The 16,203-nt window shown below is 36.1% G+C and overlaps 2 protein-coding genes across 3 annotated transcripts in view; one reads left to right on the plus strand and one right to left on the minus strand.

Annotated features, from left to right (window-relative positions):
• The window catches only part of LOC119074128, a 75,946-nt gene that overhangs the window by 58,078 nt on the left and 1,665 nt on the right, over window positions 1-16,203 (plus strand). For both annotated transcript variants that reach the window (XM_037180112.1, XM_037180111.1), the window contains exon 6: window positions 10,409-10,571. In XM_037180112.1, coding sequence (XP_037036007.1) covers window positions 10,409-10,571 — 163 coding nt within the window. The remainder of the gene's footprint in view (window positions 1-10,408; window positions 10,572-16,203) is intronic.
• Window positions 1,483-3,264, minus strand: LOC119074131 (probable cytochrome P450 6a14). The gene is made up of 3 exons (XM_037180114.1): window positions 2,271-3,264; window positions 1,797-2,211; window positions 1,483-1,728 (listed from the first exon to the last, which is right to left on the minus strand). Exons 1-3 carry the CDS (start codon window positions 3,211-3,213, stop codon window positions 1,527-1,529), a joined length of 1,560 nt encoding a protein of 519 aa, XP_037036009.1. The 5' UTR covers window positions 3,214-3,264; the 3' UTR covers window positions 1,483-1,526.

The raw sequence follows: 16,203 nt of genomic DNA on the forward strand, positions 1-16,203 counted from the left end.
GAAAGTCCCAGAAACAATGACATATGTGGTACGTGGTCAATGTGTACGCGCTGGAATTTTGCTTCATAATGATAGATCAATTTTGATTATAAAGTAAAATTACGAAATGCGAAGCCTTGATACAATATGAGCCCCAAATTGTCTTTCCTGCCTTATGAGACCCGAATTTTTCCACCATTTCGAACGGTTTCGGCAACTACCAAACTCAGCCTTTCGTTTCAGCTGACTCTCAATAATTTTGTTTCATTCTTGACACTATCAGCTATCAAATTAAGTCGAGCATGATTAATTTGAAAGATGAGAGCGTACAAACAAAACAGGGCTAAAAGCTAAAACACAAGGTTGAGCTCAGGAGTTGCCAAAACCGTTCGAAATGGTGAAAAAAATCTGTTTTTGGAAATTTTTGGCAATTTTTCGGAAATTTTGTAAAAAATTCCCAAAAAAGTTTCCAAAAATAGGCCCTGGTACAGTCTGCCAGTTTGCCGTTAAGGCAAAACACCGTATAGTGTGCTTTAGATAGCTTTTTCGAAGCTTAAAGCTTCTTTTGAATCCACGCCATTAGTCGTATAAATTTATACGTCAGAGAGAGCTTTTTTCTCCTTTTTTATGATCTGTCAGTTTTTTCATTTGGTGATTTAGTGTGGAAATGAAAACTTCAATTGAGATATCTCTGCTGTGGTTTTTCATATTTTTTTTGGACCAAAATGTTTTAAAATGTGCTTGGAATCGATTAGCATTAACAAAATAGAAAAAAATATTTTTATACAATCTGTTAATGTCAATCGATTCTAAACACATGTCAAAACATTTTGGTCCAAAAAAATGCGAAAAACCACTTAAAACAGCAAAGATATCTCAATTTTAGTTTTCATTTCCGTACTAAATCGCAAAATGAAAAAACTGACAGATGACAGATCATAACAAAGGAGAAAAAAGCTCTCTCTGACGTATAAATTTATACGACTAATGGCGTCGATGTGGATTCCATTCGAAAAGTGGAACATTTCAGTGTAATACAAAAGAAGCACAAAGCTTGCAAAAGCTCCTTAGTAGCAGAGAAACAAATGCGATACGGTGTTTCAGCTGAATACGTCAGCAGTCTCATTTCTATAAGTGAAGGGTAAATTTCTTCTAGCTATCGAAATGTTTGTAACGCTTGATTGCACGATAACTCGAGTAATGCTAAAACGATTTTTAGATCGGATTTTGTGTTGAATTCTTGCTATCAGATGTATGAATCAAATAAATTGCAAAATTCGAATTCGCGAAGAACTCAGAATGACATTGGAAGATATTAATCTATCTATCATTGATTGCACATCACTAGGATCTATTACTTCATTTTAACAATTTACTGCTGATATAAAGCTAGCCAAGAGGTGAAGGATCAATTCTGTTGATGATCTAACAGCAACAGTCAGTGCCCACGGTCTGTGTTTTTTGCACACAGATCGAGTGAAGTTTAAACAAAATACTTTTTAGTAAAAATTAATTAAATTTTATTCATGCAAAAGAGTACATCACCTCTATCTAACAGTAGCTCTTAGCATTACTGTATCCTTTGGTGTCAGAGCAAATTGATGTGGATCGAATTCCAGCTCTTTGTCCATCATACTCTGATCAGCTAGTTCAAATTTCAATTTCAACAAAATGGCTGCAAGACCGATTTTCGTCTGTAACTTTCCCAGTCGTGCGGCAATACAACTTCTCGGACCATCACCAAACCCCCTTTTATCAATCGTCGAAAATAAGATTCAATTAATTTTGGCCACCTTTTATGGCAAATCAATATTTACATGTAGCACAATCCGTTTACATTCGGACTGCCCGCCGATGAGTTCGCGAACCGTTCTGGCCGAAATTCCATCGGGTTGTCGTATATCTTCGGATCGCGGTGAATACCCAAAACTGGAATGATTATCGGAGTTCCTTTTTCGATTTTCATGTTCGTTCCGGCGAAATGGTGATCTCTACTACTTTCTCGATTCAGCATGGGTACAATTGGGTATTTTCGTAGAGTTTCGTCAACACACCAGTCGAGGTACTTCATCGAGCTTAGGGTGTCATAGGTGAGGTCGTCGATCGATTTCAAGTGATTATCCAACTCTTCATGCAGCTTCTTCTGAACGTGTGGATTTTTGCTAAGTTCGTACATACAGTAATTCATCGTTGAGCTCGACGTTTCAAAGCCGCCAATAAAAAATACAAAAACTGATTGAAATTAAACAATTAATTAGGTGACACCGTTCACAGAATTTAAATGAATTTACCTTGGGACGCAACTTCCTGAAATGTTAACTTCCTTCTTTCAGTTGATGTTGCATTGTCCACTTCATGCTCTTCGCTTTTGTCCACCGTCACATAGCCTTGATTTTTCAGTTGTACCAACAACTGCATGAAGTCCTTACGTTCTGCTAAACTTCCTCCCTGTTCACGAAGGTCGATATTTTGTTTTACAATCGAGTGAAAGAAATCCTCAATCTCTGGATGATACTTTTTCACCTTCAATTTATCGACAATTTTCGGCACGAAAAACCCGAGCAACCGCACTATTTTATCTCTAGGACGTCTTTCGAAAATCCTCACTCCCATCTTATGGAAAATATTTTCTGGGTCGTTGATGCAATCATTTTCAATTCCAAAAGCTACTGACGAAATTACATTGATCGTAAATCGTGCAAACAGGTCTTTTGCATCAAAATCAAAACTTTTCTTTTCCTGCGTATTTTTCAGCAAATAATCGTGCAGTTGCTTTGCACAATCCTGAATGATTGGATACATAGCTTTTAACTTGCCTGATGTAAACATAGGCGACAATTTCACCCTTAAGTCTCTCCATTTCTGACCACCTAAGAAAAACAGGTGCGCAGAGAGTGGATCAACTTTCTCGTCGACAAACAGTCCACGATCGTGAAAACTCGTAAAGTCCTTTATCATCACCTCTTGGATCACTTCCGGATCGTTTACGATCAGCGATGGTCGATAAGAGAAGTACAGTCCGTAGATTTTGTTGTGCTTGAATCGATTGTAAAATTCGAAGAACGTTTCACCGAAGCATTTTCGCTTTCCCGAAAATATACCGGCCAGATCTCCAAGTAAAAAAGTTGGTGCATCTTGTTGTGGCACACCAAGTCGTTTCCAATAACTGAAATAATATTGGTTCGCGTAATAAATTACAAAGACGAAAAGCGCGACTAACGCCCAAAACACCATGTTGAGTGTCTGAATACCCTCAGTCGACTGATTTAGAAAGATTCATTGTCACTAAATCAATGTCACTAAGTCATTGCAAACGGCGTATTATTCGTGCGACTGATATGAATTGGTTTGTGATAATAATTTTAACTAAGCTACAATGCATTATCAATCGTTATCTTCAAGTTGTCTTCCTATAGATGCACAAAGCAAAATATAAAATGAATCATGCCCGCACGTTAGTTAGCGGGCGTGACGCAAGTCCACTACCAAAAATGTTTTAACAAAATTTTTTTGAGGACGGCGGAGCATATTTACAGCAACTTTTTTAGTTCTCCTTCTTAACTCCAACGACCCCCAAACTTCGATATTTGGAATCTGGGCATCAATACGAGTTCAACGAGCTATCACACGTTACTACAGCTTCAAAATTGGCCGAGATATTGAACTTCGAAATATTGATGTTTGTTTGAAAATAAGCAAAATTTCGTATTTTCAGATAACTCAAATTGCCTACGTTAGTTAGTTAGTTTGTTAGTTAGTTAGTTCCTATGAAAAAGGACGATTTCGTAACTTCTAAACGTTTCTTACGATTTTCCTGAAATTTTGGTTATAGGTCAATCTCGGGCCCTAGATCAAAATAAGATTTTAAAAAATGGGGGTATGCAAGCGTTTTTGGGAGCTAGGACTCCCGGAAGTTTCCATACAATGCCATATAACAGCGTGTGTTGTGTGTGTGTGTGAAAAGAAATAATTTTTTTTCAGCTAGTAATTATGAATTATGATTGGTAAATGTTGGAAAAAGTGTTTTGATGGATTTGGGTTATTTTCGATATAATTGAGGTGTTCCGAGGTTGGTTCCTAAATTTTGGGATGAGAGATGATTCCTCTGGCACTACCAAACTTCCATTGGATTTTTCGATGGATTTGGGTTATTTTCGATATAAGTGAGGTGTTCCGAGGTTGGTTCCTAAATTTTGGGATGACAGATGATTCCTCTGGCACTTCCTAACTTCCATTGGATTTTTCGATGGATTTGGGTTATTTTCGATATAAGTGAGGTGTTCCGAGGTTGGTTCCTAAATTTTGGGATGAGAGATGATTCCTCTGGCACTTCTTAACTTCCATCGGATTTTTCGATAGATTTGGGTTATTTTCGATATAAGTGAGGTGTTCCGAAGTTGGTTCCTAAATTTTGGGATGACAGATGATTCCTCTGGCACTTCCTAACTTTCATTGGATTTTTCGATGGATTTGGGTTATTTTCGATATAAGTGAGGTGTTCCGAGGTTGGTTCCTAAATTTTGGAATGACAGATGATTTCTCTGGCACTTCCTAACTTCCATCGGATTTTTCGATGGATTGGGGTTATTTTCGATATAAGTGAGGTGTTCCGAGGTTGGTTCCTAAATTTTGGAATGACAGATGATTTCTCTGGCATTTCCTAACTTCCATCGTATTTTTCGATGGATTTGGGTTATTTCCGATATAGGTGAGGTGTTCCAAGGTTGGCTCCTAAATTTTGGGATGAGAGATGATTCCTCTGGCACTTCCAAACTTCCATCGGATTTTTTGTTGGATTTCAGCTGTTGTCGACATGAGTTGCTTACAAAACTAGTTACCCTTACACCTAAACTTCCAAAAGAACTGATATCCGCCAAAAAACCCTAAAGGGTAAAAGTGTGACGCAAGTCCTTGTTTCTACTTACAAAATAACTGATATCGCTGAGGGTGACGCATTTTTCGCCTCAACGCAAAAGTGTTATCAACAAAAAATTGAACCAAAAAATTTAAGATAGAAAATTTTAGAAAAAAATTGCGTCACAAGTGGCAGATGTTGAGGAAAATAGTTCAAATAGAGAAAATAATGTCCTGAATCATCGTCACCCTCAGCGATATCAGTTATTTTGTAAGTAGAAACAAGGACTTGCGTCACACTTTTACCCTTTAGGGTTTTTTGGCGGATTTTGTATACCGAAAAGTCAAATGGTCGAATTAGTGCCATATTCCTTAACAAGCTAAAACAGCCGCAAGCAACTTTAGAAAACTATGAATCTGAGCACAGGAGCAGAGAAAACTGCTGACTCAACTCAGGAACTTTCATGATCTCTTCGTTTTTTTTTTAAACCGGATGATATACCAACAAGGCTGCCTGGTCTAAGCAGAAAAGTCTATAAGCCAGGATAAGTCACCTTATACATCGCATGTAAACATCGCTTTAACCTGCCTTTAAGGGTAAATATTTGTAAATTTCGTTGACAAAGGTCAAAGGATCTTCCTATCGGTTTCCATAGATTTTTTTTCCAATTTCCTTGATTCGTCCTTTGTGATTTTCAATGATTTTGCGGATTTTTTTGAGTATTTTCTTTCGTAAAATTTTGAAGTACTTTGGCTGACAACGGATTCTTTTATGAATATTCACCACTCGGCCTAACTCGCGTGGTATGAATGCAGTACACACACTTTGGAAGAATTTGGAAGAAGAAACGACTTTAAATAGAAAATTCAAAAAATCTATGCAAAAATTGGAGCTCGATCTCTGAACCTCTTCTCCATCCATACCCTGACTAATAGTTCTAACTATTTCAAAGTATCATGCCCGCCCGTTAGTAAGCGGGCGTGACGCAAGTCCACTACCAAAAAAGTTTTACACAAAAATTTTTTGGGGACGGCGGAGCATATTTTCAGCACCTTTTTGACTTTTTCCCCTTGGCTCCAATGGTCGAAACTATGGCCAAACAATGGCAGATGTTGAGGAAACTATGGTAGGAAAATGGTTAAAATATGGAAAAATACGTCCTGAAAGATTAAATTTAAACGGAAGACAGCCGAATCATCTGCCACTATGTGACGCAATTTTTTTTGTAATTTTTTTTTCATTTTTTGGGTTCATCTTGTGTTGATAAAACTTTTGCGTACAGGCGCAGAATGCGTCACCCTAAGCGATATCAGTTATTTTTTAAGTAAGATAAAGGACTTACGTTACATTTACCATTTAAGGGTTTTTTGACTGGTTGATAAATACATGAATAGTCTGCCTTCTGCTATAGTCAAAAAACCATACCGGCTTCGAACGTGTTCACCATAATTCTATCAGTGTAGATTCGTTGCCACATTTCAGTCAAACAATTTCATTTATATATCAACGAGACATCAAGGCTTTTTTTTCGTAAATAATAAAATCTCACCGATTTCATCTAATTACATCATCATTATGGTCGGTCGTACATTTGCTGTATAAGTGTAAATACACAAAAGCGCTTAATTAAACTGGCAAACAAAAGAAACCACAAGTTTGCCATCATATAAAATGTTCGTGCGATAAAAAATAAATCAATTTGATTATATTCTCTTATCAGGCAGCGCTAATGTCGTTTACCATACAAATATTAGAAATTCGAACGCTAACTAATAATAATACATGACGGCAATTTCACCTCGATTCAGTTTGATGTAATATCCAATGATTTGAATAAAATATTTCACAAATTCTTGTGCTTTGAAACTAGCATATGGATGAAGAGTTACCATAGAAACTATAAGTTTCTATGATATTTTCAGCCAATTAAAATAAAATCCATTTATCGATTGCAAGAAAATTTGAATAAGCAGAAACTTATATGATATCAGCTACTTCTGCTGTATTTACGCAAACATACAAGAAAATAGGCCGAGCCAAGCTTTACTCGCTTGTAAACGTGTTATGATTTTCAGTTTTTCAAGGACTTTGTTCCTTGTATGCATATGCTACAAGTATACCAGTCCAATCGTTGATGCATTTTAAAGTTCAAACAAAACTTTTCGACCGCATTGGAACATTAAAAAGCCAAAATCTGCTTTCGAAATCGAAACACCGGAAATGCGACATCTTAAACGCTAGCTTATTGCATTCGAACACATCCGAACGGACACTTTTTGACAATCTCAAACTTTTCAATTTACTGTGTTGGTACGAAGTTTCAACATTATTCCAATTCCTTCAATTCCATTTCCGTTTGTAAGTCCCCGTCAAATGCCAACAGCCTGGTATTTTATTTGCCATATCCATCTTGAATCATGTCGCCTTTGCAATAATATTGCACTGTTTGTGCAGCATGTGGAATTACACAGGAACCGTATCATAATATTGAAGGTGTTTCCACTTCTGGTTTTGATGTTTGTTTTCCGATTGGTTTGGGTTGATGTAAAGCACACCGATCCCTCTGCATGTATATAACATATGTTTCCCAGTCTTTCAGCTACGAATAAGTAATTTTTGTGCAACGTTTTTGCATGAGCAATTTTTCTGCATGCATCTTTCGAAGCTCAGGCAACAAATGTAACGTTTCTCTCTCTCTCTCTCAATGGTGTTTTATGTTATACACCAAAGGATTTACACAAGAGCGAGCATGTATGCCGTACTCTTTGATAAATAATTTTACCTCATATTTTTAAGATGGAATTCAGATTTACTTAATGCAGCAGTATTTTCCAGGTAGCAACGGTTGTGTAGCGAGATGCTGTCGGTTACGTTTTAGAATTTCTGCATGATATTTTGAAATTAAAAATAACTTTTACATCGGTCTGACAACGTATCTACCCTTCCACCACTGTGAAAAATGCGCACTCGAAGATAATTACGTTCTCAGAAGTTCGACGGAAATTTTTCCTGATGAACGAAAATTACTTAAATTGGTTAAAGTAGAATAGATTGTACTTCGTTGAGCTTGTGACTGAGACGTAACGATGTTGTTCTAATTTAATCAATATCGAAAATTGAATTAGTTGTTGTTTAGCAATGATTTCAAGTAACCTATCGATGATGGGAGAATTCCTTATTTTCAAAGTAGATTTAGCAAAGACATCGAATTGGAAATTCGCAAACAGTAAACAGTATGTTCATGCTGTACAGTATGTTCATGCTGTACAGTATGTATTATAATGAAGTTAAGTCAACTACCAACTCAAGTACTATGTTTACAAACAACGTTAAATGAATTTCATCCAACCACCATTTCGGATATAATTTTCAATCAAATCTTTGCATGAAAATAAAATCGAATAATGCAACACATACCCATGACTTGAGCGTTACAATAAAATCCATTAATTTCCAAAAAAAAGATAATTGAACATGTTCACGAAACATTCACGGTTAGCTCGTTGATACGGAATGCTTTCCGTTCGTTCTTTTCTGACATATAAAGTTCAATTTTTGGCTGAACTTCTCGGGGAATTCACATTTCTTATAATATACAATAAAACATTAAAGAGATTGATGGTGCGTTGCGTATAACATTTTTGATGAATCGTCCTATTTGGATAAATGACATCCCACACACACACACACACGCGTTTCTTTATTCCATGGTGAATTTCATATGATCTAATATTATCCAGCGATGCGGTTTTGAAAATCGTAACTTTCTTGTTAGCTTTCAGTTGTTGTTACTTTCATTTGAGCTACAATAGCAACAATAAATCTAATCGTTGACCGCAGATGTGGTCTTGAAAATAAATGCAGAAAGAAATGTTGAAATTGATGAAGTAAGAGATTTTGTCAATATTGTCATCTGTCTTTATGGGTGGACCAGTGGACCATGTCTAAATTTCACTGAGAGAAAAACATCTCAGACTATGGTTTCACCGGGGTTTCACTTATAATGCAAATATTCTTCTTTCAATCATTGCTTACGTAATGTAAACAGAGAGCAGCAAGGAAAATAAAGGCACTATTGACACAGTTTTTCCAATTACCATGCACAAATTTCAGTTACGACTACGACATACACATTTTATGTACATTTGCATTGTCATCAATTTAAAATATTATTTCGCAAATCCTTCTGCACAGCGAGCTTATAAGAATAGTAAACTGAAGTAGGAAGTAGCAAGGTAAAGGTATTTTCGGATTTTATTGAAACGAACAGACAATAACGAATTCGCTTTTTATTTCTGAATTCAGTGAGTCGTTCAATTTCGTATTGAATTTCAAAGTTTTGATGATATTGCATAAGCTTTTCCGTTCTTTTTTTTTAATTTCGATAATCTACGAAAAAACAAAGGATTTCCATCATAAAGTTCTGAATGTTTGTATAGAACACGACTATTGTCCTACATTAATAATGCAAGTTTTCCTAGTTTTTCGTAATTTATTATTGTTCACAATGAAATTGTGTGCCTGCGCAGCGCATATACCTCCCACACCTTGTTAACCTTTCAGAAATGGCAAGCTTATCGCGATCTATGCGTTATATCTGGCACTTCCTTTGTTTAAAGTATCACTGCGTTTATGATACAGAATCTTTTTCTTCAATTGTTGCAACGAACATTCTCCTACTTATAAGGGAAAGCACTATCCAGAGAAAATAGATAGAGATTCTCTAACCTTTCGGAAAATTAAAATAAGAAAAGTAGGGTTGACTCATGCTAGAACTATTGCAATTTGTGAAATTTTTGTAATTTCGTTCTAGAATTTACTTTTTTGATGATAGATGTGACAGCATTTAAAACCAACGCCTAACTCGTTTTATCATAAACTTTGTTTTTTTTTGTCTTCGTACCTTTAACGCTAAAAGTACTAAAAGTACTAAAGTACTAAAGCAGGTCTGGCCACTTTTTTATATTTTGAAAAATTGTAACGCATTCATTCGACATTAGCTACTCTTTAAAACATTCGGGAAAGCTGACAACGTAGTTTAGGAAAAACGTTCCTAACTGATGCAGATAGCTTTTTGTTAGCAAATTCTGTTCTAGAACTCGCCTACGGCTCGTGTTCAACGTTTTTCCTAAACGGCGTTAGAAATACGCGACGAATTTTGATGTTGAAACTTTGTCCCCTGCAAGAATTCGAAAAACATAATACCACCTCTGCCTGAGCATCTTTTATTCGGAACACTGGTGCGATACCGAGTTTTTACTGTTCTTACATTGAAATTGTGGGTCTGGTAATCGCGTGCGTGACGATTATTTATAAGCTTAACTAAATTACAAAATTCATTTTCTTTATTATCGTCATTATGATTTACCATAAAAATATTGATCATAGAAAATTATTGACATTCTACTTCCTATCATAAGCAATACGATTCGTGTTCATCGGCATTTAGTGATTTAACATAAATAACGAGTTTAGCTTTTAGTTAAATCAACATGCTGATAAAAAGTACAGAGACGTAAAAACGAAATCTTTTTTTTTTATTCTCAATTTGTTCATTTTGTTTTTTCGTTCTAGTGTATGATGGCCTATGTCGAATTCGAAATTATGGAGGGTGCATACGAGATCTCATGTCCAGACGCATTGTGTCCAGCTCAGGGAATTTTGTCGTTGGACGAAATAACAAAATTATCTTCGAGCAGCCTAATCGATAAGCACAATCGATATCGTTTGAATAGAGGTAAGACTGGTTGCTCTTTGTTCCATCTACTATTGACAATGACGAACAGAATAAGCGAGTACATCTGTTTAGGGCTCTGTTATAATATAGCGAAGTTTATGATAAATGAATTGAAGTAGAACGAACATCTTACATCGAGCACCAGACACTTTAAATAAATGCTGGTATGGTATGCTGGTAAATGTTTGTTGTGATACGCTTGCCGTTTCTAAAAGGTTAATATTTTGTTTAATGCCTATTTTGAAAAGATTTGGGCATTGAAATTTAGAGGCATCCTCGTGTCCTAACGTTGATTTTATGTGGAGGCAAGAGCCCATACAATTTACGATGCTTTCCAACTTGACACGAGTCTGTTTCCTTTCCAACCACAATTGGCAAGGCAAATTGATTTCGCTGAAGCGGATCTAGTACCTAGATCACATTTTTGACTTGATACCTGACTGTCGCTGCTCCGAACTTTGGTTTACAACTCAAGGAAGCAAGCTTTAGAAAGTATAGAGCAGCTTTGGCACAAAAGTTTGTTGTATTGACACATATCCTACATACACGTACCGAACCAAAATGAAGACCTTGGACCTATTGCACGACTAGACTATGTATTATAACATCGTTCCTATCGTTGCATAAAATTCACTTTTAAATTTCAACTGTGTTTTGCCACTAAATACCCATATTATTGATGTGTATCAATATTTGCAAAACTAATGCAGTATACCAGCATCAAGTTAACGTTTTCAATCCATAAATACCCGCATTGGTGTGGATGCCATCGAATCTTTATCTCCACCGCCGGTGTTGTCGGTGTTCCAAGATATTTGTTTGTTGTTTATCCTAAAGCAATCTCGCGCTGTAACATTTTCTACCGTCTCAGAAAAACCACTCACTTTACGCTATGACGTTATGATTCAAACAAGAAAATTGAATTTTTAGTCCCGTACAAAATGTTGGGCGGTCTTAGAGTTCGTATACTATTTATGCTGTTTGTAACATAGATAATGTAGGGCTGTCTACGAAGAGTAAATCATATCAGATTTCACTGTTTCATAAAGGTTTGAAAACATTTTTTTCAAATTTTCTTTTGTGTTACTGGAGCTGAACCTGTAACCCGACTCTCGTAACTGCTCTATATGGAATCTATAGATTGACAATTTTAGGCTCGACGATAACCATAGCTTTCTTCTGAAGCGCCCATTTCCTCTCCCATTCCTTTACAGTTCCGTAGTGGTCTTTGCGTAGCCAGCTCATTTTTTTCCCTGTTTCGTTCCATCTATTTGCTGGTTCGTTATTTCCATCCATAAAATTGCTCAAACTTTGATTGAATCTATTAAAAGCAATTATTTTTTAATAAATACACACAAGTTGCATGCAAATATAGTTTCTGTAGAGTGTGTAAATGGCATCGCAATTAATAAATTTATTCGTAAACACGATGACTGTAATCGGAAGTATTTTATTGATTATCGAATACACCCAACAATTGTAAGCAATTCATTCAATATCAACAATGATATGTGTGCTGTGTTGCATATGACGAGCTTTTTAAAAAATACGAAATTCAAATAGGGAAGCGTGAACGGTTGAGAAAAAAAGCAAATGAAGTTCATGATGATGTAACGGTGTTGTTTATTTACATTGTATAATGTACATCGCCCAGAATGAAGTGATTTCCAGCCGTTGAGAGATTTTCGTTTTCGTTTCATCAATTTTCCTATTATCAGTCAACGATTGTGTGACTCATACACACTTCGAAGGACCTTTTTGCACAGTAACCATTTAACCCAGACAGCGTGACAACGAAATGGTTTTTATTATTTGAAAATTTATTTGAATTTCGATTCGACAAATCAATAAAGTGGAGCGATTCAATGAATAGTTTTACTGCTGTGTGGTGAGGAAGATCAACTGCTAACCCATTTCTTCGTTTGAATCAAAACTTGCCCTTTAGCTTTGGTATCACGAACACGAATCGATGTTAAATCAAAAACTTTATGGAAGCAATCGTTAGGTGGGTCATATTACTTTCACTAATGTATTGAATTGGTTTCCTAACGTTGAGCTTATGAAAAGGGTAGATTCGAAATGAAAAGCTTTTTACAGAAGGTTGTATGGGCTTATCGGAGCATTACTAACTGCTGCACAAGTCATTTTAGCAAACTGAGAGTTAATGGGTCGTTTTATGTGTGGTTTGAAGATAAAGACATGCAAATGTCGCACACATGATGTGGCATTGCGGTGGTTTCGTATTGCTGTGGTTAGTACAGAATCGTTCTTTTGTCTTTGGATTAGCAAAATTTCACACTGAGAAACTTCAATTGAGTTTTCATCCACTGAGTGTGTACGGAAGAATAAACTTGCGTGACTATGGCCATGCAATGGAAATTTCACGGAAAGTTTTTTCTTCCAATCACATGATGACTGTAGATCCGTAGATTTATACCTATACGTTGATATGATGATTAGATCCATCGAAAACATCAATATTTGCTCAAAATTTCAAGAAATGTAAATATTTTCATTAAATCTATTTGCTCTTAGTGTCTGAATTTTGCACACAAAAAACTGCGAACATCAAAATATTGGTCGAACTATGTGTTTATGGCATGTCTTGGGTATGGAGTTAACACTAAGGTGCTAAAAATGATCACATTAGTGGCGTATGATAGGTCAGACAATAAAAACTATCTGCGGCATACACAATACCACGGTACTTTCAGTCCCTCATGAGGCCACGCTTTGACGTCTGTGTCATGTTACGGAAAACATTTGTTCTACGACCTTCGAGCACTAGAAAGGTTTTATGGATGGTCTGGTGTACATCTCGGTCGTTGAAAATCTGAGTTAATATACAAATGAAGGTAGTGCCTAATGTAGAATGGAATTTAAAAACAAATTTTTTATTGAAAAACCTGTCGTGCCGGTCAACTCAAATTTTCGCATTTCCAACTTGTCTGGCACGGAAGACGTTTTAAACAAAACTTCTTTCGAAATTTCCTTTTTCATTAGTCACTGCATGTTTGAAACCAACCTGTTTTTTCTACGATACGTGAGGGCCGAGACATACACTAGGCCTACCCTCGTTAAAGCACATCTAAGGCTCGAAAGTAAAAGTTCTAGAACAAGTGTTTTTCGTTTGTCGGGTAAGATAATAACATGACACAGGTGTCAAGCCGTGGCCTTTTGAGGGTACTTAAAGTGCCGTGGAACACTGGTCCATTATTCTACTGAAAAAGCCTGTTCGACATTAACGGATGTTTGTCGTAATTGAACCGGGATTGACTACTAAATGTTCTAATAATTTGTGTCCTCTGCTAACTTTGTCATTTTGTCTCGTGATGGGAAATGTTATAAAATTTGTGTTCGTCTTTGATGGAAATTCTTCATTAAATTTCACATTTTTTGTTAATTTATTTGTCTATTCAAGTGTTTTCTATCAGTAATTTTATGGTAGTTACAGCACTAGCTAGATGAGTGAAAAAAGAAGAAGAATATGTTGAACACAAAGCGAAACCTTTATAACATTTCTCGTGTATGCCAAGTTATCTGAAAGTCTGGAGCCAGCCAGTTTACTGCTTACAGCATATTTTAACAACTGTTTTTGAATTGTTGATGCTGTTTATATTTTGAGTTATTATTTTCAGTTTTCCATCTCAGAATTTTTTATTTTATTTTTTATTTTTAATAGTATGATGTACTAGCAACAAGAGTACCATAATATAGCACTCAGTTTCTTACTTTTTCTCCTTTTCTGTTAAGGCAAAAAAAAAATAACTTTTGTTATTGCACGGTGCTGGCAATACATTGCTTCGTAAAGCATACATAAAACCCATAACTTGAAATGTTAAAAACATTCATGGAGCATGGTGGAAAAAAAAGACTTTTCTTCATTGCTACACTCTATTCACTTTATCGAGATAAAAAGGGAAAAGAAAATGCTCAGATATTCAACTATAACCATAAGCTTTCAGTTATATTAAAAAACATAAAATTGTGTATGAGTGTTAGGCAGGCAGAGTGTGGTGGGCGTAATTTTCTGCCTTTTCAAAGGAAAATTATGGATTCAAATCGTGTCCTAGATAAAAAAAAAACCCTGGAAAAAAGTGGAAATAAGATTTGTTTATAAAGAATATTTTCTCTTTTATAGTTTTAATGCACTTCTCGCATTTCGCATTAGTTTCATAGCGCAAAAGAGTGGATTACGTGATACTACCGATATCGAAATGGTTATTCACGATGCAAATAAATGGTTTCGATTAATCGTTTCCTTGTCCCATTTAAATGTCGCTGTTTACTCGCACTTGATATCGTCAAAAAATGTGCTGCCACTTTTGCGTAAAGCATCGCCAATAGTATGATTGAAGACCGAGACCTGTGGCTGTGAGTAAAAGACTTCCCACATGTCCTGTGATCTTGGTTTGATTTTAAACACCTTTGACTCGCAACTTTGAAAAATTCTCAATAATGATACATTCGACCCAGCAACATCAAAAATTACCGCCATACTTCTGAGCGACCTTCTTAAGAGTGATATCGCCAAATCTTCAGGTGATTGGGAAACAAGCGGTCTCCGATTTTAATGAGTGATAGCTCGTTGGATTCGTCTTTCAATTCTAGGAAACACGTGTCTTTCACTTTTTCTTTAAAAAAAAATTGTTTTCTTTGAAAAGCGCTCAAAAGTGAAGACATGCCAGAGGGTACCGAAAACAGTTTTTCGGCAATAACTCAAGAAAAAATTATTTTAAATGGTTGTAATGTTGTACGATTGTCGGCCTTGAAAAGACCTACAGGTGGAGTATACGCACTGCTTGGTGCTAGTTGATCCACGAGAGCTATGACTTAAAATATAGTGAATGTTCGGAGAGTACTGCTTCTCTGCAGCTTCGTTGTTCCACGGAACTAAGTATGGGGTGTTGTAGCTGGCCTCACCCACTATCGTTGCACATATAAATGAACCCAGTACTTTTGGGCTGCAAGCCTACAGAAGTCTTAGAAAAAAAGTTGGTGCCAAAATGTAGATTTTTTCCTTCTTTCTGAGGGCCCAACTGCCAGAAGAGCATCTGGAACGGTACTATGGCAATCATTTTTTATTGTCTACTATTCTTTCACCTTATCAATAGAAAAACGCTTCGCTATATCGCGAATATATCAGATTCACTATTAGTAATATCAAGAGAAAAATCATTAAAGTTTTCTCTGAGGATTTTAGTCAAATAAAGTGTTAGCGTATAGCAAATGACCTCAGGACTACGGAACAGTAATTAGTTTTTCAATTGGACCAATATTTGCTACGTGACAGGAGTTTGGAAAACCGTTTGCTCCCACTTGATCGTATCGTTTTTCCAAACTCCTGTCGCGTAGCAAATATTGGTCCAATTGAAAAACTAATTACTGTTCCGGACTCCTGAGGTCATTTGCTATACGCTAACACTTTATTTGACTAAAATCCTCCGAGAAAAATGTAATAATTTTTCACAAGAATTACTAACACTGGATATGTTGTAACGACCTATATTCGAGTCAAAGTGAAGCGTATACGGTAAGGGAATAGTAGACGATACAAAATTACTCACGTAGAACCGTTCCAGACGCTGTTCTGGCAGTTGGGCCCTCAGACAGAAGGAAAAAATCTACATTT

This window comes from Bradysia coprophila, unplaced genomic scaffold (genome assembly GCF_014529535.1).
Source record: "Bradysia coprophila strain Holo2 unplaced genomic scaffold, BU_Bcop_v1 contig_138, whole genome shotgun sequence".
NCBI lineage: Eukaryota > Metazoa > Arthropoda > Insecta > Diptera > Sciaridae > Bradysia > Bradysia coprophila.

Coding starts and splice junctions, on each gene's coding strand:
- LOC119074131 (XM_037180114.1), bottom strand. CDS start 3,213: ATGGTGTTTTGGGCGTTAGTCGCGCTTTTCGTCTTTGTAATTTATTAC. Junction 2,212..2,270: donor TCAGGAAGTTGCGTCCCAAG/GTAAATTCATTT, acceptor AATTTCAATCAG/TTTTTGTATTTTTTATTGGC. Junction 1,729..1,796: donor GTAAACGGATTGTGCTACAT/GTAAATATTGAT, acceptor GATTGATAAAAG/GGGGTTTGGTGATGGTCCGA.